The sequence below is a fragment of the Pollicipes pollicipes genome, unplaced genomic scaffold (genome assembly GCF_011947565.3).
Source record: "Pollicipes pollicipes isolate AB1234 unplaced genomic scaffold, Ppol_2.1 Scaffold_3087;HRSCAF=3621_pilon_pilon_pilon, whole genome shotgun sequence".
Lineage (NCBI taxonomy): Eukaryota > Metazoa > Arthropoda > Thecostraca > Pollicipedomorpha > Pollicipedidae > Pollicipes > Pollicipes pollicipes.
Genome location: NW_023596225.1, coordinates 5,324,593 through 5,349,864, shown reverse-complemented (window position 1 = coordinate 5,349,864; position 25,272 = coordinate 5,324,593). Strand labels below are relative to the sequence as shown.

General features: G+C 52.4%; 4 protein-coding genes across 5 annotated transcripts; 1 reads left to right on the top strand and 3 right to left on the bottom strand.

The window, feature by feature from the left end:
* Positions 1-5,805: 5,805 nt before the first annotated feature.
* LOC119089391 (uncharacterized) lies at positions 5,806-8,812 on the bottom strand. 2 transcript variants are annotated; one of them, XM_037212057.1, is made up of 4 exons: positions 8,141-8,812; positions 7,526-7,667; positions 7,002-7,142; positions 5,806-6,314 (listed from the first exon to the last, which is right to left on the bottom strand). In XM_037212057.1, the coding sequence occupies exons 1-4, from the start codon at positions 8,632-8,634 to the stop codon at positions 5,823-5,825; spliced, it is 1,269 nt and encodes a 422-aa protein (XP_037067952.1). In that variant the 5' UTR covers positions 8,635-8,812; the 3' UTR covers positions 5,806-5,822. The 2 variants fall into 2 exon arrangements, with proteins under 2 accessions (XP_037067952.1, XP_037067953.1); XM_037212058.1 differs by having other exon boundaries at positions 7,526-7,663.
* A 129-nt stretch (positions 8,813-8,941) lies between these two features.
* LOC119089392 (serine/arginine repetitive matrix protein 5) lies at positions 8,942-9,827 on the bottom strand. The gene has a single exon (XM_037212059.1). It carries the CDS (start codon positions 9,769-9,771, stop codon positions 9,427-9,429), a length of 345 nt encoding a protein of 114 aa, XP_037067954.1. The 5' UTR covers positions 9,772-9,827; the 3' UTR covers positions 8,942-9,426.
* A 40-nt stretch (positions 9,828-9,867) lies between these two features.
* Positions 9,868-16,847, bottom strand: LOC119089280 (serine/arginine repetitive matrix protein 2; the record flags this gene model as incomplete). Its single annotated transcript, XM_037211945.1, has 3 exons — positions 16,611-16,847; positions 10,208-11,676; positions 9,868-10,168 (listed from the first exon to the last, which is right to left on the bottom strand). Coding segments are annotated over exons 2-3 (1,731 nt in total), but the record flags the coding sequence as incomplete, so codon positions are not given.
* LOC119089279 (apolipoprotein D-like) lies at positions 12,427-12,975 on the top strand. Its single transcript, XM_037211944.1, has 2 exons — positions 12,427-12,825; positions 12,955-12,975. Exons 1-2 carry the CDS (start codon positions 12,427-12,429, stop codon positions 12,973-12,975), a joined length of 420 nt encoding a protein of 139 aa, XP_037067839.1.
* Positions 16,848-25,272: the final 8,425 nt, after the last annotated feature.

Sequence of the window (25,272 nt, the reverse complement as noted above, 5' to 3'; positions counted from 1 at the left end):
TTTTCTTTTTTCAAGTCACGACTTTTAACACATATACATTTTTAACGGTTTACGTTTGCGATTGTTTATTATTGTTTGCATAAGCTACCTGAAATGGCAGTTCTTTATTCGCACCATTTTGCGGTGGGTCGAGGATGACCTTGCACGTTTTACATCAGCATACATTCCATTGCATGCTACTTAAATACGTAAATGCACTTAAAAAAACTTTCAGCACGGCGGCAGCGGTTGGCCACGTTAGTTGGGCTGGGTGGGCACGGATGTGGGGGGTGGGGGGGGGGAGGGGGGTATTGTTTGGTTTTCGGCGCGCGGGCGGCTGCCTGGCTGCCGCTGGTGTTGTGTGTCGCCTGCTGCCGCTGTGCGTATAGTCTTCCTGGGGTGTTTTCACTGGTCCCGCTGGGAACGCCTCTGCGCACGCCAGGTTCCGGGAGACAATTTACTGAAGGATCCCGTTGGTCAGCATACGAGCCGGATGATTTTAAAGGGAATGCTTCATATTTGAACATATTGAACGCATGGTGAGATATAGTAATATATAAGTTATATGCATATATACATATAAATATAAACATATATACATAAATACAAAAATATCTACCATCAGATATGATGAAATAAGTTAACTTATAACCATTGGTATACTATTAAATGGAAATAACTGCTCTAAACAAGACAAGTTATTTCTGTATTAAATGTGCTTCGCATTATGTCATTGTTTGCTTATGTGATTGTACCTTGCAAAACATTGATTGAGAGACAATTGACATCCGTAATATATGGAAATCGTGCTCACGAACGCCAGCATCAATGAAATGACATTTGTGTTTGTTGGCCTTCATAGCTACATGGCTAATGAAATGGCAGGATTTGAATGACGTTGTCATGGCGTCATGAATGCTTGGGTGACCGTGAAATAGTCTCCCCGAAAAAGTCCGCACATCTTCGCGGGTACACATCTCACATCTCAGAAACGCACATCTCAGAAACTAGGGGGTTTACGTTTTACTAAGGGCAGGGCTGTGACCCACACTGAGTAACCTTCTAGATGGCTTTTTCAGTTCAAAGCCCCATACAAATGTGGAACACTCAATTTGAGTGCACGACCCGGTACGTTTAGACTCCAACACACTCGACATCAACACTCACATATGAGCCACAGAGCTATGGAGCGAACGATCGACGCACTGGCGGAATGGTACGTCCGGTTAGGCACCAGGAACGCCTGTCTCCCCGTAAATGGTTGCGCGCCCTCAACCACGGTATCACACATCCATCGTTCAGCCAGTGATAATAGTCAAACGGGGCCAAAACGGAACAAAATGAATTGAACAAAATCACTGTCCTGAATCTCATGGAACGCACGCCCAAAATGACAGGGATCACACGCAACCGGCGAATCAAAGCGGCAGAGGCCCAATGAGTACCGACCCTGGAAACACCCTAACCCCCGTCCTCAACTAATTCACACAGACCTCATGCATTTGGCGCCCCATCACACTCTCCAAGCATGCGCATCCGCTGGCACCCACATCACCCCATTCATTCCTGACTCGCATACGGGTAGGACCGCTCCCTTTTTCCCCATCCTCTTGGCGTTATACTTGTCACGCCCCTTGCACGGGCCGCCACCGGCTGCCTTGATGATATTAGCGTTCACGGGCCATGGCGCAACCAGTATTCAAATCCGGGCTCCCCACGTGGCAGGTCGACACGCTAACCACTCGGCACCCCGCTACACCCCGCTAATCACTCGGCACCCCGCTACACCCCGCTAACCACTCGGCACCCCGCTACACCCCGCTAATCACTCGGCACCCCGCTACACCCCGCTAATCACTCGGCACCCCGCTACACCCCGCTAATCACTCGGCACCCCGCTACACCCCGCTAACCACTCGGCACCCTGCTACACCCCGCTAATTGTCACGCCTGCGCCAGTACGCCCTCAGCTCAATTACAATTTCAGTTCATCAGTCTTAATAATCTAATGAAGTCACATTTATACCGTATGTAAAGCGTTTCAGGTCACGTGGTTGTCACCCCGGCACCACAGCGGCTATTGGGCCGGCGTCAGATGTGCAAAAGCTGGACGACTCGTTCCCTCGCCCGAACTAAAGGCTCCCTACTCGGACGTCGTTCCCCAGCGCCTCCTCAAATGTGAAACATTCCCTTGAGAGGAAATGTTCCACATTTGAAGACGTTGAAGCAAGTATCAGGTGTCATGCAGTAAGTTTACTGATAAACAGTGACATATTTTTAAGTAGAAAAGACTACCCTAGATAACACAATTCCTCTGTTCAGTAAATATGCTCAACACGTCATGGTATAATAACGTCATCGTACCTTCCACAACATTCACTGAGGGTCGATTGAAGTTGTTCTAAAAATCCAACTCAAGGACGCTAGTATCTTTTTATTGGACTTGATCGCCGCAAGGCTAATGAAACGTCAGGATTTGAATGACATTGTGGAGGTACTGATGCCAGGGTGACCTTCAAATTGTACCCCCTCCCCCCCCCCCCCCGAAAGTCTGCACATCCTCGTTGGCGTGTGGCTCAGAAACTACGGGACGCATTAGAAAAACTGACGAAAGAATAGGCGGACCATCTAGCCAAAGAAACCTTCTATGAACATGTGGACGCAGCCCTGACGTCGCGCCATGCCGCGGCGCAGGACCGGCAAGGGTTACAGTGAACCGACCTCAATCCTTACGGCCGCCTCCAACGGCTAATTCAAGGTGGCTTCGGCGTAGCCAAATGAACGAGTCGTCGCACCGAATGGCGCGTGACCGGTCTCAGTGCAACCATGCAGCGTCCAGCCGTTGGCGTGCTGCTGGCGTCATTTTCGATCGAGACCCTTTGAGTCGGCGAGAATATTTAAGTCGGTCAGGCACCACCAGTGCCGAGCGGTCGGCTCCGTGTCGGTTTGGCTCATTCCCAACCAGGCACGGACAAGGTCGGTGTCTGATATTTGCATTGATCGAAACCCCTGAAACAATGAGGGGCGCCCGTGTGGTCATGGACCACGGTGCAGAATAGTGGTTCCTGTGTCCGCAAGGAGCTCCGAGTCGGACAGTGGGACTTTTGCTGGACGAGGATATCGTCGGGACCCGAAATGACAGAGGGCCTTCCGGTCGCTGTCCTCCATTAAGGAAAGGAGGCACGATAACTTATAATGCGAGTCCACAATGAGACAGTAAAAGGGACATGTGTCAGCCAAGTGCCCCTGTGCCGAGCGGGGCCCCCACTATGTTTTAGCTCCTGGTTCGTTAAGTCTGAAAGTTAAGCCTCAAACTGGAGCCTCTCTGCGATTTTGATCTGCGACCCCTGTGGCGATAAGGATCTTTTTGAGCCAATGAAGACTTATGTGTCGATTCGGTGTCCACCCAAAGTCAGAGGGCTCCCTCCCACATCAGAAAGTGGACCAATGTACCATCATACACTGGTATCCGGATGACAGTGATACTCCTCCCCGTGTCCCCAAAATGGCAGCCGGAGGCACCCGCCCTGGGACGGCATGACCCTTCAGCCCTTACCGGGAAAAATTATGTGCCCTTGGTGTTCTATCCACGGGCCCCATGTCCGGAGAATGGTAAGGGTCTCCTCAACGGTCAATAGGGTGGGTAGAAGAGGTCTAAAATAAAAATAAGGCGACCAATATTTGCACGAATCTGTCCATCTGGTTACCGAACCGGGAAGTGAGACATACTTCAGGTTAAAAATTAAACATGCGCGCTCGAAATGTTAAGGGAGTGACCACTGACAGTCGGGTTGCAATTTCCGTAACCGAGCGGAGTTGGCCGCTGTAGCAACACCATGCGGCGAGCCCCGGGCGCGCAAGAGCGGCCGACGTGGGATAATATTTTGGGAGTCTTCCAAAATCCATTTTTGCAGTCCAAATATTAGCCTGGGTCGTATTTAAACGTATATTTTTTTAAGGTTGCCCTCTGAACAAACTGATGGCTACAGTGGTACGAAAATAGACTTTACCTTTACCATTTCCACCACCAGATTTCAATATAATTTCGCTAATCCGCCCCTGTTGGTAATCTGAAGATCGCACAGTAACTTTCAAGGTGACATTCCAATGCCCTTGTTTTTCCCATTGTTTTTCTATGCCCGTCGGCCCCCTCATGTTAAGGGGGGAGGGGGAGGGGCGACGGCGCGCGGCCTACGGAGACTGCAGCGACGGGCGTTTTGTCTTGAGACCTTTGGGGCGCACTGACTATGATGGTCATATGGCGCTCATCTCCCAGATAACCTTTTCAGTATTCTTTCAGTATTTAATTCTGAGCGCAGGTTGAACACTTCCACACGAAAGTGGGTTGGCCAGGTTGATACAAAACTCTGAACCCATTTCGATGTTCAATGTGCATTCACAGGGGTCTCAATCTCTGTGTAGAATCCAGAAAAAAAATCCGCCAAAGCCCCCCGCTGCTTTCGTTTCAGAAAGTCCAATGAGCCATTAAAACATCACCGGTGGTTTGTTCTATGCAGTCATTTAACGCCCGGTCTCTTCAGCTTGTTGACTTTAATATACAAACATAATTGCGTCCCTCGAATGCTCCCTCCCATCGCTTCTTCTGTGGGGCTTTAACCATTAGGAGACCCTTTGTGACTCCGTGTCCCCTTGCTTCACGAAGACTGGCTGTGCCCCCGGACCCGCCCCAGACAAGTCACGGTGCGGAGTACCCAGACAGCTGCGTTGCAACCCTGAACGCCGCCTGGCGACCGTGATGGTGGGACACAGATATGACCACCCTGGCTGCCACACCGGCCAAGGCCCCCGCTGCCACCTGGCGACCCTGACGGTGGGACACAGATATGACCACCCTGGCTGTCACACCGGCCACGGCCCTCGCTGCCGCCTGGCGACCCTGACGGTGGGACACTAGCACAACCACCCTTGGCTGCCGAACCGGCAGCGGCCCCGCTGCCATTGCTGCCACCTGGCGACCGTGCTCCGAATTACACACCAAGCTGAACGGAGCCGTTCATGACACCGTGGTGCGGGTATCCTTACTTACACCCAGGATATGCGAGAATCATTTGTGCAAGTTGGGGCAAGGTCACTTGGTTCTGAATTAACTTGTCTTACGTTTGCGCTGTGCTAAACATTTTAAACTATCGAATCGTTGTGGATTTTTTTTTGTATTCAAGAGACGCGTTTCTGTGTATGTTTTGCATCACTGCGCAGCCCAACTCGCAACGACAGCTTTGAACATCAAGCATTGACAATGTGCCCAATGTTTCCTCCACCACACTGCTTAACCAGTATCTTCTGGATGATTCAGCTCGAAATTTAAGTAGCGAACACAGATTGGTCACCAAATTACGGTTGACATCCCACTCGTAACAACCGGCATTTGGTAAGGCAACACTCATGATTTTCATCTCACCTTAAAAGTAGATGCTGGTACACATCATACTCCACACGTGTCGAGCCCGGTCAGCAGCACTTCTCATCCCCCTCTCCCCCATGCCGTGACCGATGCTCCCACATTTTCCACTCAATATGCAATGTGATCCGAAACACCGGGACCGCAGCTGGATGTGGAATATAAGGGCTTCTCGGCGGGTTCCAACGCCTCCTGCTGTTGTTTTGTGTTCCTTGAGTGCTGGGGCACAGACTCCTGAGGTTATATTGCGCCACGCTTTATGCTAAATCGAAGGTTTTTTCCCCAGAAAAATGGACATGTCCATTATGGCGTATGGCACATACGGCGTATGGCATGGCGGGCATGCAAAGTCCATTGCTGAATCCGTACGAAAACCTTCCGCACGATTCGGAGAATACACAAACCAATAACAAGCATTTCACATTTATTTGTCTCCCTTTGACGTGATTAATCTCAATTGCTCCAGTATCAAATCCTGCTTCTGCTCGATCTCGTCCAACCTGTGTGTGATCTTCCGCCACATTCTCTCCTCCAGATGCGCAAAACTTTCGCGAACGGCGCGCTCGAGCCAATGCGGCACATCTGATGCTTCGGGGGTACGTTCACCACCTCCGCCGCACCACTCTGCAGCGGCCGCCGGCTGCAACTTGTCCTTGGTCGCCTGTACGCCAGATGGGTCTGTGTGCGCTTCAGGCTGTGCCGGCGGTGCTGGGGCTGGGGCTCGGTCACAGCCAGCGGGCTGGAGCGCCTGCAGCGCGCGGCGCAGTGCCTCGGCGCCCTGAGAGAGCGGCGTGCCATGCGCGTTCACACGCGCCAGCACGGCCTCCATCGAGAAGGCGACACCGGCGGCGGCCGGCCGGATCCGGACCTCCAGTCCGTACACCCACAGCTGGCCGCGGCCGACCGGCCACACACACTGTAACGGACACACGGTCAGCCTGCCAGCTGCCACACTCGCTCAGCCCGGGCGGCACTAGCGGGCCGGACAATGTCGGCGAGGCTCCCGCCCCACCCGCATGCTCACACGCGCTGTAAGGGGCTGTCGGGTCGACCGTGATTTCCGAAACGGCTTCAGCGACCGGACTGTGGGGGCGCCCGCGGGAAACGGGCGTCTGGGAAACCAGAGGTACGGGGTTCGATTCCCAGCGGTGCCCGCCCTTCCTGCCAGGGTGAGAGGCAGGCGACGCCATATAGCCTCAGCAGCTGAGTGCGTCGTTAATCCCCAATGACATGACAGGACGCCCACGGGCAGTGCCTTCCTTGTCGACCACCTGACGAATGGTGCTGACCGGCCGGGACGAGCGGACGTTACAGATCAAAATGGTGCACACGAGCACTGACATTACGTGTACCGTTCGGTGATCTAGCTCACAGAGCATCTATTCGTCATGGGCATGACCGTGGCCGCGTCAGCCCCGGAAATCCGTGTAACGTGTAGTTAGCGACACGCCATCGCGTGACAACCAGCAGGCGCACAGGCGGTGGCCGCTGTTCTTTGGCTGTGGAATCCGCTCAGCGCAACGCCAGCAGTGCGCCCCCAACAGTCGGCAGCCCCCGCGGCCCGTGACGACGCGCCAGCTAGTACCGGCTGGCCGAGCCGTACCTGCAGCGTCAACTGCCGCACAGGCGGCCGGCAGCAGTGGTGCAGACACAGCACGTCCGTGTCGTCGACCGTGTCCAGCAGCTCGGCCTCCTCCGTGGCCAGGTACTCGCCGCCGTCCCCGAACACCTGGCACCGGCCAAACTGGTCCCGAAGACACGTGCGTCACGGACCCGTTCATATCACCACAGGAGAGGTTCCCGTTCGCAGTCCTGGGCACGAGTACCTGGGATCTAAGCCCGCATGCAATTCCGGGAATTGGTCTTTGAGGTGTTAAAGCTGAAACGTGTAGGTATGCATTCAGGCAAAATGAGCATAAAGGAGTAACGGCGCGAAATGAACGATTTTCAAACACTCAATCGACGTGAAACAAGTTGTCAACACATGGCAGATGCATCACCGCTTTTTACAGGCGTTTGCTCGGCGTGCAAGTTCTCTAAGCTAGAGCAGCCCAGACCACCGTGACCGGAGTGCCGACCTGACAGCGGTGCGCATGGCGCGCCGGCCAGCGCCAGCCGTCGCCTTACCTCCGAGAGCAGCGTCACCTCGGCGATGGCGCTCGGCTGGCCGCCCGGCACCGTCACCGCCAGGCCGGGCCGCTCCGAGCCGGTGCCCGCGCGCTCCAGCAGCACGCACGTTGACGTGTCCGCCCACTCCTGCGGCATCTGCCTGCCGCAGCGCGTGCACCTCAGCCGGCCACGTCCTCCAAGGCAAAGTGGACAGACAACTCGCGCGGGTTCCCTCCCGCCGAGGGCGTCATCTTTTGCCCGACAGCCAGAGACGCAGAGTCATAAGCAACTACAAGTCGGCGCCGTTCTAATTCAAGACCGCGACTGTAAAAAGCTTGATTCACAAAGTGCGCCAAGGCCAAACCACCGTCGCACCACTAGCGCTGGGACCATGTCAGCCCTTTGACTGTCGACGACTGGGTTCGGCCTCCCCACGCACCGATGCGGCGCGCCCCGCGCGGCGAGCTCCGTCCTCAGCGTTGCGGCTGTTCACGACGTCCTACCCCGGCGGACGCCACCCAGCAGATCTCGCCTCCTCTCGCATACCTACCGCTCAGGCCGGGCTGCGGTGGTGGCGCTCGCGGCACTGTAAAGAGAGTCAGTGGGGCGGGGGAGGAGTCGGGCCTCACATACCGTGCCGTCTGCGGCGAGCTGAGGCGGACGGTGCGAGCGGCGGACAGGCCGCCCGCCACCCGCCAGCCAGCCGCCACCGTCACCAACAGTGGACCGGCGCCAGCCTCCCGCGGGGAGTCAGCTGACTCCGCTGTCTGCCGCCGGGGTTCAGCAGACCCCGCACGCTGTCGCGGGGAGTCAGTGGACCCCGACGCATGCCGCGGGGAGTCGGCAGACCCCGCAGACTGCCACGGGGAGTCGGCAGACCCCGCAGACTGCCACGGGGAGTCGGCAGAAGCCGCAGTCTGCTGCGGTAAGTCGGCAGACTCCGCAGTCTGCCGCGGGGAGTCGGCAGACCCCGCAGTCTGCCGCGGGGAGTCAGCAGACTCCGCAGTCTGCCGTGGGGAGTCGGCGGACTCCGACGCGGGCCGGAGCGCGTCGGCACGGGCGGAGTCCGGTTCCGGCCGGCCGCGGGCCGACCAGGGCTCTGACGGCGCGCCGTCTGGCGGCACCATGGGGGCGGCCTCACGGACGCAGAGGCGCCGCGTCGGCCGTCGCGTGCGCCGTGGTAGCGCGCGACCACCGTATGAGCGGCCTCCGAGTCTACTAGCGGCCGGCGGGGACGCGGCGAGGCGGCGCCGCGATCGGCACCGGCCGCGTCCGCCGCCCGATTTACTGACTGCAATGAGACGGTGTCGGGTCAGGCCGGATGTGTTCCACTCCGGTGGAACACGGGCAGGTCATGGCACGGAGGGCTTGCTTATGCTCCATGCGTATATCCATTGTTTAATGCCAACAAAACGGAAGCAGTCTACAATGCGATGATATCTGATGGTGTATTGAGTACCTCAAACAACACAATACACCACGTCAGCCTACATAATAGTATCGGAAGGTCAGCTGCATGTCTGCCTTGACCTACAAATGCTGACAACGCGTTTACGAACAGCTACACGGGGAGGTCTCGTACGTTACACGCAGAGGGGTCGTTCGCCTGACCAGAGCGGCCCACGACGACAGACATCTACAGTGAGAACAGTTCAACCGGGACTGTGAATGCCTCGCCCACGAACGTTGGATGCGTCAACCGCCGGTTACTTCAACGGCCGCGCAATTAAGGACCCAGCACATTCCCACAGGGTGCGTCCCTTCTCCGGAACGGCCCGTCTCCCCATTCACACTTTCACCCCTGCAGCCATGCGGCCGTCCAGCCGGGCACATGAACTTGATGAGCGGCCGAACTGCAGCGCCGCTAGTCGGCTGGGATGTCTATGTACAGGCGCGGCGGTGGGGCGGCTCACGTACCCTCAGTCGGAGCCGGACGGCGAGCGGCCGCCGCCCGCCGACCGAGCCTGCTTCTTATCGGCCTCGCGGCTGGCCATGCGCGCCAAGATGGCACGCCGCAGGGTCTCCGGGCTCTCGGAGCGCGAGCGCCTCGGCCGCGCCGGCGCCGGGCTGGCTGAGCGCGACGATGCTGAGCTGGCCGGTGACTTGGAGCGAGCGCGCGACTTCTTCTTGGGCGAAGGCGAGCGACTCGAGCTGCGGCTGGGGCTGCGGCTGACGGGCGGTTTTGACTCCCCCGGCTTCTCGAAGGAATAACCCGCCAGCTTCTCCAGGAAGCTGCGGCTCACGCCACGCGAACTCGAGCCCATCTTCTTCTTGGGCGCGGGCGGTGCGCCCGAGCGGGAGCGACTGCGCGAGCGGCGCGGCGGCGGCGGCGGCGGTGCTGCGCGCGCGCCGCCGCGGTCCGACGAGCTGGAGCGACGTCGACGACGTGGCGGCGCCGGGCTGCGCGTGCGAGAACGACGACGCACGGGACTACGACGGCGCACGGGGCTGCGCGTGCGAGAGCGACGGCGCACGGGGCTACGCGTACGAGAGCGACGACGAACTGGACTGCGCGTACGGGAACGACGGCGCACCGGGCTGCGCGTGCGGGAGCGGCGCCGGACGGGACTTCGTGTGCGGGAGCGGCGCCGCACCGGACTGCGCGTGCGCGAGCGACGTCGCACCGGGCTGCGCGTGCGGGAGCGACGGCGCCGGCCCCCGCTGCGGGAACGCGAGCGGCGTCGGCGGTCCTTGCCACGCGATGGCGAGCGGCGTCGGTCGCTGCGGGAGCGCGAGCGGCGACGGTCGCGGCTGCGCGAGCGTGAGCGGCGACGGCGGCCTCGGCTGTCCGAGCGCTGACGCCGCTCGCGCCGGTCGCGGGAGTCGTCAGAGGACGCACTCGAGCTGCGGCTGCGGCGCGCCGAGCGGCGCTTTGCCGGCGACGGCGAGCGTGGTCGCCGCGCCTCAGGCGACGAGCTGCCGCGCCGGCCGCCACCGCTTTTCGCAGTCTGCTTGTCGACTGGGCTGGCACTGGGGCTGTGTCTACTGCTGCGCTCAGCCTTGCCGACCTGGTCAGACTGCGTGCTGGGGCTGCGGCGCGGCGCGGGCGACGGTGACACGGGCCGCCGCCGGCCCGCCTTCGCTGGGCTAGCAGTGGGCGAGCCACCCTTTTGCGCACGCGGCGGTGGCGGCTCCGAGTCGGAACTGTCGTGGCGCTGCCGAGCCGGGGCCGACTCGGGACTGCGCGCGCGGGGCTTCTTGGTCGGCGGAGGCGAGTCGCCGCTGTCATCGCTCTGGTGGCGGGCGCCGTTTCGAATCGGCTTCTCAGCGCTGGGGGAGCGACGCGCGCGCGGCGCCGGCGAGCGGCTGGCCCTGCGTGGCGCCGGCGCCGGCGAGCCGTTGCGCTCAGCCATTTCCTCCTCGTCAGCAGAGTCGTCGGCCGAGCCCGAGCGACTGCCCTCAGAGTCGGACGACTCGGGTGACTTGTCGCGTCGCTTCTTCGCCTTCTTCTTCCGGTCCTTGCTCTTTTTCTTGTGAGACTTGGTCTTTTCTCTGTCGTCCTTTTGCTTCTTGGCTTTCTTCGCCTTCTTGTCGGCCCTGGATTTATCCTTCTTATGCTTTTTCTTGGGAGAGGGACTGACACTGACGCTCGGTGAGCGGGCCACCGCCGCTTTCTCCTTGTTCTTCAACTCCTTTTCCTTACGTGCCTCGTCCTCCTTCGCGCGCCGGTTTGGGTCGAAGCTGCTGCCCTCCACGAAATGTTCTGAGATGCCAAAAGCTTCCTTCAATCTCGCGTTCTTTTCCTGCTGCGCCTCGGCCATTTGGTGCGACTCCTTGGCTACCAGGCGGCCCTGCTCGTCACGCTCCGGCTTTGACTTCTCCTTGGGAAGCTTGTCGGCGAGCTTCTCGCGGTACCTGTCGACACGTCGCTGCAGCGTGTCCGGCGAAAGGCCCTGCTCCTGCAACAACTCCTGGTATTCCACGCACTTGAGTTCGATCTTGCGCTTGCGCTGATGGTCGAGTATCTCCTCGTTGGGCTCGCGGTTCACCTGGGCGTCTAGTCGCTTCAGGTCCTCCTCGTCCCTGTACTTAACCTTATCACGGGTGTGCTTTACGAACGAGAGATTGTTCTGTACGTACCCGTTGGTGCCTGATCCACGAACTGTCTGCAGTCCTATGCCATTGTACATGATGCAGCTGTCCTTCTAGCAGTGGCAGCAGGCGGCATCCTGGGGACGGGAAAGATGGATGAGACCACACAGCCCGGGACCACAGCCATCAAACGGCCCGCACACCGACATGCCGTTGCCACCTCCCTCCCGGCTCTGAATCAGACCAGGTCACAGCCATCGATGGCTCACGTCAGCCCGGCTTCCTGGGGCTCAGCCATCTTTGTTTCACAGCCTGATCAATATTTTTGACCGCGCCAGGTTTTACTAAGCGTTCGTTCCACGTGTCCACGTGTTCAACAATCGTGTATCAGCTGTAGTCAGTATCTTTATGTTATGTGTATCACATCTTAAGCGTTTCATAATTTGCCTTGCAAACGCAGAATTACTCGGACAACGGCCCGCATCGCACAATGGCCCATGTGTGTGGAATCATTTGGAAATATCCATGAATTTGAACAGAGTTTAACAGCCAAATCAAAACAGCCGTTTCAAATTGGATTTTGAAGCTCCAGCGATGTCGTTCGTCCCATGTGCTGCAGCCGCCGGCGACTGTACCAGATGCAGCTTATCTACTGCAACGCAGCGCAAAGCCAACCGGACAGCACATAACCGGTTTGAGGGATTACGTTTATATAACGCTTCCTCGCAGGTTTACCAGTGAAATGCCGGGCCACCCCGTTCCGTAGATCGTAAAAGATGCGTCTTACATAACGTCAATGGGGATGTTCGGTGAACACGTGGATTTAAGGCGACCGCCAGCCGTTGATCGCTTAGTCTCGATCCGGTGTGACAGCGAACTGCACCGACATGTCACCGCCGCTGCCTGTGCTGCCGCTGTTGCTGCTAACTGCTGTCAGCCTGTGTGGCGCAAACTTCTCCGAGCTGGGCCTGTGTCCGCAGGCGCCCCGCCAGACGGACGTCGCCATCGGGAGGCTCGCCGGCATCTGGTACGAGCAGATGCGCTACAGGGACCCCGGCTTCCGGGCGCGTTGCACGCGGCTGGTGCTGACGCCGCTCGCCGACGGTCGCGTCCGGATAAACGAGACGCGCCTGGACGCGGCCGACGGCAGCCGGTACGAGACGGCGGACGTGGCGCGGCTGGACGACGGCCTGCTCCGAACCGCGAGCTCCGACTACATGGTGATAGCGACCGACTACCGGCAGCACAGCATGCTGCAGCTGTGTCGCCAGTACCGGGGCTTCCACGCGCGTGCGGTGCTGGTCCTGACGCGGCAGCAGCGGCCGGCGCCGAGCGAGCAGGCCGCGCTGGAGACGCTGCTGACGCGGCTGGAGGCCGACGGCCTCCACACCGCGCCGCTGGTGCCTACCCCACAGGACGACTGCCCGGTCGCCTGAGCGCCCCGGCTCGTGCAGCCTGCTCTGCTCAGGCGGCGGAGGCAGTGTGCACATGGCGTTGAATTGTCCGAAAGTATCGGCTGCCCCCGCAGATGTGCTGCAGGTTGTTGGCATGCCGTACTGTTGTGAAACGATATGCTTCTGCCTTCTGCTGTCCTTAAATAGATTTGAAGTCATAACAGATGTTGGCAGTGTTTGGAAAAATGTTGAACCTTGTTTTCCCGAGTAATCATCCTGAGAGCCGTTTCAAAAATACATGACCATTCTCAGGTTTTTGGACGCCCGGAAACCGTGCTGTATGCCAAGGAAAATCCTACCCCACAGCACAAGCAATATTTTGTATGAAGAAAGTGTGGAAAACTGTGAATCATTTTCAAAGTTGGCATGGAAAATGTACACCAAACCGCAGACTAGATGCAACCATTACTTAATTTTGGTCTGCAATGTTTCCATTATCCATGTACTCCAAAAGTACAGTACATCAAAACTAGCCAGAAACATGGAGGCACAAGGGTTTGATGCCACCAAGTTTATTCCCTGTCTCTGACTTCCTGAACAATCAGCTCCAAGAAAAAGCACAAGAATGCCATTCAGAATATATAATAAGTGCATCTAGGGACTGGTGTGGATTTCCCAAAACTGCCTATCTTCTACACAATTTTTGGGGGGTTTGCTACCAATCCACAACATATGACAGATGTTGTAGATATCTGTGAGAAAATAAATCAATCAATCTGCAGATCACATTGTAACTTCACAGGCATCACAAACACATGCCAAGAAATGAGGTGGATAAAGCTGGCAAGCTGGTACTCAATATGCCTCTCCAATGCACTGGGGACTTCATGGGACTTTTCCTTTCTTTCTTGTATAACACAGACATGATGAAAGTCCACAAAATGCACATCCTAGGGTACATGCAACCAATTATTTTGGTTAACTCAAGTCATCTAGGAGCATATTCCTTGCATGTGTAACACAGGAAAGCTCAGGGCAAACATGCAACCAAACAATTTTGGTCACTTCTGTTGCTAGCAGAAATATAAAAAGTAACAGCATCTCAGCATAACAAAACTAGTTGCCACTAATGCATGGATTAACTGTTCACAAAAATCACAGCCTTAGTACCGAGTCATAAATGACAACACTTTTGATGATACTTATCAATATCTAAGGACACATCAGAAGCATTCAACACACCTGGGTCTAAAACAACATCACTGCCACATCAACTAATGCAGATATGAACAATGAAGTTAATTAATCCTTGGCATTTTATGATTAACTTTAAAGTGCTGCCAGGTTTAAAATGGCATAAGAAGCTGGGGAGTTATGCCAAAATTACTTTGGCCAGACAGGTGCAAGAGGCAACATCCCTTTCACAACCTGGTAAATGGTCACTGCAGTGGCACTGGCTAGTAGTAGTGCTGTTTTTTATCACAACCTGAAGTCCTGGGACACAGCTTGTGGAATTCATGGGCTACATGCATACCATTTGGAGAAAAATATCTGCCTTTCAAAAAGGCAGAGTGCATGACATTAGTGCACAGGGTATGCTATGGAGGGAGAAGTGAGTGAACTGTGGCATGGCCTGACCAATGTCAAGGACGATGTGCACACAAGCTGCTTTCAGTTTAAGCAGTGTATCACAGATGATCAGTGCACCTTAGCTTGCATTGTTGTTGTTGTTCTCTGGTTGGGAAAGTTTGTATCCTCACTCAGTGAGATGATAAGAGAGCTCACTGGTGTAAAATCACTAGGTGGCCAAAGCACACTAAGTGCTCTATATGCAGCTCCTCGACCCTGCCATGACCAGGGGATGACAATGATCTGCAATTTTTCCTTGAACATTTTACATCTGTGAAACCATGTGCGACACAGCAGCTTCCATGGCAAATGTTGCATTTTAAACAAGGAATCATCACCAGAGCTACTGTGTGGTATCTAGCTCCCTGGTACACAATGCAGCTGGCATGGCAGAGACAGCATTCCATTCAGCTGCATACTGCATGTATGAAATATGCATCCAGGGTGTATAGAAATCAGCTTCTTTTCAAATACACACTCAGGACAGTATAATATGAAAATATGTAACTTTGAAAATGTATGTCAGTATGAGGCCCAATTTTAACAAAACAGCAACATTTGTTAATGTAACAATAGGCAACTTCTCTGGCCTACCACCATTATCTTGTCTTAAAGGGAATGCCTCACATGCATATCAGGTTTCAAACCAAGACAGCCATTCTGATAATCATGGTGCAGCTAAAGCTCTACCCTTTCTATGACTTGATATTGATGTGTGATGCATGTGAGCAAACAATTTCAGCAATTTCAGGAACCAAAAACTTGAATTGGCTCTTATCCAATGCTATGCTTTAAATGCAAATATAAAAAACAGATCATGTTTTGGGCTACATAACACAGAAAGTTTGACAGTGGTGGCATCTTAAAGAAAAACTGTGCTATGAAGAAGCTGAAGTACTGAAGGAGGATATATCCACTAGGGTGATAATGCCATCTGGCCCATTTGGAAGCCCTTCTCCTGTCATACAAACGTCCCATGACACAATAAAAAATGACATGATGAGAATATTTGCTGAGAAGTAAACTTTTGCTGTCTGTCAAAGTTCTGAACTTAAAAATGCCCTCAACTAGAACATACTGAACATTAGGCATGATGAAAAAAGCTCACATATAGCCATTGGGATGCTGCCACACAGAAAAGGTTGATCTAGACAACACAGCCTCCTTGTTTAACATATATGCTCTGAGCTATGTCATAGCTTAATTGCATGATTATATATTTAACAATACTGAGAGTGCCAATGGATAGCTGATCTGGAAGTCATGCTCATGAAGGCCAGATATGGCCACTAGACAAATATTTTTCTTGGCCCTGATCACCCTATGGCCAATAGGAGAGGATTTTAATGATGTTATCATGGCACCAGGGATGCCTATGTGACATAAAAATAATCACCCTGGCAGCCTGCACATCTCTGCAGATGTGTAACCCAGAATTTGGACAGACTTAGGTCTTTGAAAGGGCAGGGCTTGGGACTCCACCAGATGATCTTCTAGGTGGCTATTTCAGTTCAAAACCACATACAAGCATCTACATAGGTGAAACATTCCCTGTAATATACACACATCTTGAGCAATTTATCACATAGTCATTGTTCAACTCAAGCACAATATCATTCCACAGTTTCTTTTTTCCTGTTCTAAATATTACATGCAAAACAATGAATGCAACTAAAACTAGTGTAGACTTTTGCAAGCATACAAACAGCCATGTCTGAACAAAAGTTGGATCACCTCATTGCATTGTACCAGATCCTGATGCACAAGAACAAAAAAACAACTAATGCCACTTATGGCCAGCTAATGCAAGATAACTGGTCAACTTCAGCAAAATAATGGCAGCACAGAAGAAACAAAAATTAGTGCTCAAAGTGGACATACAGAAGAAATATTCAATACCCACTGAACACCACTTATATATACATGCATCAATATCATTTTCCCATTCTTCACACACAATGGCGGCGTTCGTTTCTAAGGCGGAAAATGCAGCTTGAAATATTGGGAAGCACCTACTTGCACCCCTCGGGATACACACAGTTGCTTACCATAGCAAAACCGCCGAATCCAAGCATCTCGAGGAAAACCAGTCGCCAATCTTGCTTCCAAATGCAATATCTTGCAGTCAGCCAAACTAGCCACCTACCCACAATCTTCACAAACACACGTGCCCACACACGCGCTCAAACGTCGATGCCCCAAATCCTGAACAATTGCTCAACCCCCCTTTACCTGCCCCTGCCCGCTAACGCACGCTCCCACCGGCGCCACAACTGTCTACCTTTGTCGAGTCGGAAAATGGCGGCGGCAACCGGAGGTTGATGCCTAGTGCAGAACAGTTTGTGAATATGTCATTCCATATTGTAAGCCATATTTCATCTTAAGAAACATTTATCTACAAATCCTTGAAAATTTTCACATCATATTTCAAAGCCCTCATATGACAGCGATACACACCAATCGTGCACATGTTTTTGTTAACTACATGGCTCCCTATAAGCCGATCACCAGAAATAAACTTAAAATAGCCTAAATCCAACTTCCCACCAAATTGGATGAATCACAGTCAAAGGAAACGTTTCCCCTGGTTGGATGAGTGTCACCAACATGGACGTTTTCACCACCGGCTTATCGTGGTCTTTTACCGAAATGCTGACTTTAATCCCTAAATACATGAAAGAGAAAGCTGGAAAGAACAGTAGTTATCAAATTAGCTGACAGTACCAAATAAGGGGCACAACTCACCAAAATATGGCACGAAGTAAAGAACTACTAGAATTTAGGGTGTTTGGTCTGTCAGCAAAAAACGGGCACATGTTAAACCAAACTGGTGTCAAAAGCCGACAGTTGTGGGATGCGGACGTCGTAATTCGCCTTGGAGCTGCGTTCTGAGAGCGAGTCGGTGACTCGTATCGAGTTTCGTGTGCATACCAGCACGCCAATGGGCGCAGACAGTGGGGGGGGGGGGGGGGGGGAGCTCAGGGGACACGCATCCCTTTTGCCCTGTGGGCCTTCGGGCCCATCAGGACAGACGACCCAAATGATGATGGCCCAAACGACTGACCGGGGTACGACCCCGGCCCGTAGGTCGGACCCTTATGGGTCGGTCAAAGGACACCTTGCGCCTATCGGGGCCCCAAGACGATGAAGGGGTCCCTGCCAATGCTGAACAGCTTGCGCCACCCAGCACATACATATGGGCAGCATATGGGTTTCAAATGGTTTAAATGGGTTCAGGTGAGCCATGAACTCAGCATGGGAAGACGGTGGGTTTCAAATGATGTCCATATAGGAGGCCCACCATAATCAAAATGCCTATTGAGCCCTATTGTGACTAAAATGAGGCTGCGTTTTCGACATCGAGGCGACAACCGGGCATTGTTCTTTCAATTCAGCAAAAAACATTTCATTTCTTCGTAGGTGGCACCAAGTAAACTCCACACGGGCTAGCAGCCTTTTTCGGAACAACGTGGCGGCCCATATGGTGACACAATTAGCTCTTAGACTTGACTGTTGTATTTGCCATTCACGCAGAATGAGATTGTGTCAGTTCTGGGGTGCCCAAGTGGGTTAATTACACCATTTGTAATGACTCACAATGGCCGCTTATCTCGCGTCATGCGAGCCGTCTACCTGGTTAATGGTGGCGTTCTTTGGACACGCCATTTCTTTCCAGGTGCAGTCGTGCGTAATGCAGCGACCAGTTCTTCTGCGAATAGTGTAGTCAAATCCATCGGAAAATGACCTATCGACAGATGAGTATTGAAGACGATGGGTGGTGAAACATCCAGGGTTCATAACGTCCACTGGCCAAAGCGTCCAAAACCGCAGCATTCAGCGTTCATATGAATAAAAGATCAACAAATGCCCGGAACTGGGGCGAATCTTAACATACTAGCTTGCAGCACCCTTAACCGCAACATCCAAAGTTCATAACATCGAGCATCCATAATACCCAGCTTTTATGACGTCCAATGGCTGGGGAACTTTACTAGTTACCAGTACCAGGACCAGTACCAGTAAGTCTTGAGCAATTAGTTTGGATATTACCCGATATAAGAGAACAGTATCAGACTTTGGCCAGCCATGCCGACGAGTGATATCATGCGGTGCAGTATTGCCCATTTAAGCCACTTTGCATGGACATGGACAACATTTTGTTTATGCACGTAAACTTTGTGAAAGGCTCTTGTCATCTTCACATGCTTCGGTGATTAAATGCGATGGAAAATGAAGCACGCAGAGGACCGGATGACGGACATGTGTTATGACGATTCAGTATTCAAATGCAGCATCGTCGCGAGCCGAATAAATGTTGCAAGACAGTCCTTTGGTTGGCAGCTGTGACAAGGGCATTTCATTGCAACTGTGGGTGTTCTTGGGAGCTGACGGATGCTTCGTCTCGACAGTGCGTTGCGGACGCCCTTACCTACTCCAGTGTGCTGGCTCTGTCGTGTTCTGACTTCCGCGAGCGAGCCTAGATTTCGTCACAGACCACGATACTCTTCAGAAAATTGTCGTGTCAGATTGTTGTCTTCTCGGAGGGAACCAGCTAAATGAGGGAGCGTGATGTTGACGTGGCGCTGTTTCCGTCCATTTCTGAGGAGGTGAAACATATACCACATTGGGATCTGCGATCTTCCTCTGCTGTGTGGCGGTGCCAAGAGCTTGCGTGTGGGATATCCAGTTCAACACTGGTCTCGTTGACTATCATCCGGCTGCTCTTGTTTAGCATAGTGGACACTTGCTCGATTATAGCTGGGAAAGAAACCATGACGGGACGGCCTGATGTAGCCCCATCATGGGTCACAAGTGACCGCGGCCGGTGCCACCCGGAGGGGGACGGCGAAATTTCCCCCTTCATTTTTGAGTTGACATTTTTGAAGGGAAAGGTGAAAACTGATATTGAATTGTAGCATACGTACTGCAATACCAAAATCCTCATTTCCCAAACGCGGCTGGTTTTTCCGTACGCTGTCTTCCATGCCCATCACATATCACCACTTCCACTGTTGTGTTTTTGCAGTAGTTTTAGAACGCAAATAGATACGCCACTGCAACCTGGCGTATCTTTTCTGTTCATTGTGGGTACTGAAACATTTTGTATCTAAGTTGCCTACTGTATGAGAGCGTCACTACATTGCATTTTGCTTACCGATCACTGTATTCGTTTACATTACTGGAGTGACAATTCGAAGGACATCCTTGGTGCTTTTTTCTGCTGTAACTGAATATTTGTTTAAAATGGAGACAAGACTTAAGCCAGGCTCGGCAGGGGCTACAAAAGTCTTTAGCCCCCTTATTGTTTCCGGGGCTAGCAAAAAAGGGCGGAGTGGAGCAATGCAAAATATATGTGCCTTTTTGTGTATCCGTTTTAACACCCGGAAAAAAATCAAATTTCCAAGTAGGTCACTGCGCTGGCTAAGGTCAGACCGAGGTTCACAAATGGTAACCCTCATACCTTGTTTAAGTTTGGAGAGATTTGGCGAATATTGCAGGAGCGTCCCGATGTGTCTAAAAATGTGCGTTTACTGGCTTAATCTTTAAACATTCTACGACATTATAAATCGGACCGGAACTTCTTTCAGCGAGCATTCTGGCAGTGCCTGGCCGGATTAGCACGAATCAGCTTTAGAACATTGCCATTGAGTGACTCGTCCCATGTTTTCTGAATCACTGTCAAATTAAGTACACTTGTAATACGCTTTATGCCTCTCGATTCCAGAAATTGGTTAAAAATTATGAGCATAGTTCACTGAATAACATCATTGAGATGAATGATGAGTTTTTAGCTCAATACAGGCAGGTAATAAGCCATAGTTTTCTCAGATCAATTCACCCCACCTATCCCAAACCAACATCCTGCTCTACGATGCCATTCACAATTGCCGACATTAGACAGAGACTGCCATAGGAGATTCCGAAACGTACACAGGGATGTTGACAAGGGAAACATCACCGTCTGGGCCGAAAGACTCGCGCTGGGTAGTGAGTGATTTGCAGGATTTTGGTCCTAATTTGCAGGTTTTCCACGGAAATATCACCTTTGGCGCAAGTAAATTGGAAGATTGGTAGATGTATTGGAATTGGTAGATTGACCCCACTGGGATTTTGGCTACATTCCTAGAGAAATGGTATAATACAATTTTGTGGGAATTTCGCTGTTTTATTTTTGCGGTCCACTGGAAAACCTTTAGGTGTCCCAATGCCTCCTACCCCACCATTCGGGTTTTTTTCGTTTGTGCTATTCATGAAGCACGTATCTTTTGTAAGTATTTAATGCAAGCCTTTTTTGATGGATGGATTTTTTGGATCCAAGCCCACGTTTAGCAGTGCTTAATGTGTGCGCTAACCTATTGAGCTGTCGTGCAATTTCAGGTCCACAGCAGAAAGCTAAGGCAGGAAGTCCACGACAAGAAGTTGGTGGCGAAAGTTAAAGGTGCCGTAAGGCACGCCACAGCCCATCCCGCCCTCTCACGTCACCTGACTTTTAGCGCGGCCGCTGCCTCCGGCCGCAGGCCATACTTGTCAACTACAAACAGTGGACGCCTAGTCGACGCGAACCCCCCCCACCACGGTTGGATGAATCGGAAGGCAGGAGCTCTAGCCATCTGAGTCATTGGGACAGACTTCAAATGCGTTTTGTTTTCATTCTATTATCTTTTGACACGCCGCCCACGCAACCTGCAACTCTCATTCATTTCTTCCCTCTTTTCAAGCCCGTAACATTCTTATTGGTAACGTAGAAGCTGGGTATACCAACCCCGCGGAGGCGCTCAGGGGCAGCGTCACCGGACGGCAGAGGAGCAGCTGCCCGCTTGCCATTCTCAAAGAGGGCAAATCAATCCCTCAATCCATTCTTCGCAATGAGAGGACAACGCGTGGAAACCCATCTCTGAAGTCTTTAAACTCGATGGTCTTCTCGTGACCCTGCCCGCCGGCTCAGCCACAACTGATTGCAGTTTCAGCGCGCGACAGAAGCTGAAAACTCGCTTCGTTTGATGACGACACCGAGGAGAATCAACGTAGCAGCACCTTTGTCATGCGCATCACCTCTGCTAGGATCGAGTGGATCCAGCCCAGACGCTGTCACTTTTTCCGGTCCGAACGCATCACGTCAGGGAGTAATTGGCTGCATTTAGGGACGCTCCATAAACGGTGTTGGTGCAGATCTGGAAGACGTATGTGAGCAGTGATCCTAAACCATTCTATCATTGACATACTTGTATCGCCACCGTAATAAATAGCCCGATTTACCCTGTTATTATTTGTTTCACAAGCTGACTAAAATACTCAGGAATATGTGGTTGATGGTAATTTCCCTTCTGCATGTGCATTGCCGTACGTGTATGCGTCCAAAAAAAGGAAGTGCCTGCTCTCGCTGTGTCTTACATGTTATGTTATTGCTGCATTGTTTTTTGGCTATGATGCTTTGTGATAAGATAATCCTTATTTTGTCGACGCTTGCAGTCATGCCAGGCAACGGTGTTTGTCTCCTTACCTATCTCCTCGCTCGAAGCTTCATTTCACGCTGAGCCCTTCTCCAAAGACCAACTTCCACGCAAATGCCACGCGACAAACGATATGCCTATTGGCCGGTGCCGAAAAGCTACGTTAGAGAATCCTCCCCACCCGACCACTAAGAGCATCTTCATCTACGCGCCAAACTGCACGCGCTTGACCACAGGCAGGTTGGCGCGAACGATCAGCTGATCGGCCGAGGCAACCTTTCGCCGTAGCCGCGAAAGCTAAACTGCAGTAAACCCGGCTTCGCATGAGACCGAGTGAAATGTAACGATGGTATCGGGATACATCACACAGATATGATTAAAGTAATTATGACTATGTACAGTTCGCTTTCTCGTTTTGCGAAGTATTTGGTAATGAAGGTAGTGACGCGGTGTGCCCAGGGCAAGGGTAGTAGAGTGCAGTGTGCGATGCTTATTGCAAGTGCTCTTGAAACGGGATGCACGGTAGGGCAGATGTGCGGTGTTAGGCTGCGGCCGTTTATTGTTTATTTTCTACTGTGAGCATGAATCAGTATATGATATAATGTGCGGATTGGCGCAACAGTGGAACGCTCACATCTGAGCGCCTCTCCTAACAAAATCAAACAATAGCCATTGCCGCCAGGGAGCCTACGATCCACGGCCCACTCGTCCGATCTGCAAGCTGGGACGGGCCAGGCGTCCTGCCGCCGCTCCGGTTCGCGAATAGAGCCGTTTACGGCCGGCGGCGGACGCCCGGCGCGGTACCGCCATCCAGTCACCCGTCCGCTGCCCGCGCCCGCTGCAACTTCTTAGGCGAATCGTTTAGTTCGAGGAAAAAATGCTTGGAAAATTTTTAATGTCTGCTGCCCGGTGCAATATTGTAAGCCGCTTCCTGATAGATGCTGAGTTGCTTTCTGTGGGTGAGCTCGCAAAAGTTTGCGATAATGTGATCTCTTTTATAGACATTCTGATTTGATAATTGTGAGGACAATCTAATGCATAGTGTTTTGAGTTTTTATGTGGATAACCACGCAAACAAGAGGGGCTAGGTGTTGCTGGTATTTTGAATTTCGAACATGTGAACATTAAGGTCGGAGATTCCCAATCTCCGCGTAGCATTTAGGATGCATGTGTAATACCACGCTGATATTGGGAATGTCCGACCCTAACGCTCGCATGTTCGAAATTCAAATTCAACAGCACCCAGTCCCTCTTGTTTGTGTGGTAATCCATATGAAGACTCAAAACACTATGCATTGAACTGTCCTCGCATTACCAAGCTTGGATCCAATGCTGAGATACATTGGAGGCGCAGCAACATTGCAGCGCTGGTATAGGTATGTTTCCCTTTTGAAGGAGCGAGGAGACTGGAGAGATTACACCTCAAACGAAAGTCGGTTCTATCTTCTCGTGAAGAGGATGTGGGAGCTTTTGGAATGCTGTGGTTCTGTTCGGTGGCAATGTGAGTGTTTTTGCATTGCGAAGCGGACGTCCTGTTGTGAGTCTTGTGTGCCAGGTAGGTGTGAGGTGACTGTTGGCAGCTGATGTAGGTTGTGGATCAGGGGGTGTAGAAGTGTCAGTTTGTATATGTCTCTTCGGAACTTCAGAGTGTTTCGTCTTAAATTGTCAAACAGCGTGCAAGTGTGTGTTCTGTAGGGTGCACCGGCGATTAATATGGTTGCTCTGTGCTTTAGTCTTTCAAGTCTAACAAAGTCACTGGTTGTCAAAAGTCCGTCCTATGCTATATGACAATAACCAAACATAGCGAGATTATAAACCGTGTGTATGTCGTTGAGAACATGTCGAGGCAGAAGTCGCGATAGTGGGTAGAGGCCCAAAAGTTCTACTGACTGATGGTGTCATGAACGTGCTGATGAAAATGCAAGTCAGTAGATATCGTCAGGACAGGGTGTTTGTGACTTACAACAGAGGGATTCGTTGGCCATCAAAGGCCAGCTGTGGTGGGTCATTTACGTTTCTGTTGGTGAATATTTAGTGAATTGTTTTCGTAGCGTTGAGCGTGATGAGCTAGTCTTTACCGAACCCTTGTGTGTTACGTACGTCGTGTTGGAGAGACGTTTGTATGGCCGCTGAGCTGTATGAGTGCTGTGTATGGTGGGATATCGTCGGCAAAGAACAATATGCCGCTCTCAGTCTTATCATTTGGGTCGTGATATATAAACGTAAGGAGAAGCACCAGAACCAACCTCTGCAGGCATTAAGCATGCGTTGTCCCAGGGGTGCTCAAACTGTTGTCTACCTCGATTTTATGCTTGCGGTCTGAAAGACATAATGCTAGCCAATTTAGGAGGGCTGCTGACAACCCGCAATTGTTCTCGCACTTGATTGGGAAAACCATATGTCATACCCTGTCAAAATATTTACCAATATCCTACTACATGACTACAAAGTCATCCCCTCAGTCCAAAGCTGCGTGAAGATTGTTAGTGAAATATATCGGCTGCATTCGTGTGCTATGTTTTGGACAGTATCCACTTTATGTCTCAGAGGGCAGCCCATTCTCAAATGTTAATTTTTGACAAAAGGAAGTAAACTGATTGGTCTGTATTTGACAGGATCCAGGCTTGGCCCTTTGTTTTTGAAAACGGGATGAACCTTTTCTTCTTTTCAGGTGGAACGAAAATCACCTTGGCTTAAAGACATGTTAAATAGCTTAGTGAGTGAGGTCTCCAACGAAATGACAGTCATTTCTAATATTTTTACTGGAAGGTTGTCAGGACCGCGTTATTTGTTTGGAGCAAGAGAAATGGGTGCTCTTAGCACTTCGTCTCATGTAATGGTTATGCCATCTAACGTGGGTGGTGGATCCGCAAGCACAGTATCAGGGACAGGCTTTACAGGCTCTTGGGTACTCCCTATTTGAATGGAGGGCCCCACGCTCTTGACGGGGGCCCTATACGTTAACCTGCTCGGGCGCACTCGAGCGTTCAAAACCCTACACATTGGGTCGTGAATATTCCTTAGTTGAATGGATGACCTTATGTTCTTGGTGGGCCCCATCTGTTCAGCTGCTCGGGCCGGTGGCGGATGCAGAGGGTGGGGGCTGGGGGCGGGGATGGGGTGAGGGGTGGGGGTGCGGGGTGAGGGGTGGGGAGGGGGAGGGGGGTTGGGGCGGGGCGGGCAGGCACAGAACCATACGCCATGGATCATGTCAAGGGGATCTAAAGACTCCGAAGGGGCCCGTAACCGGCCGGATGGA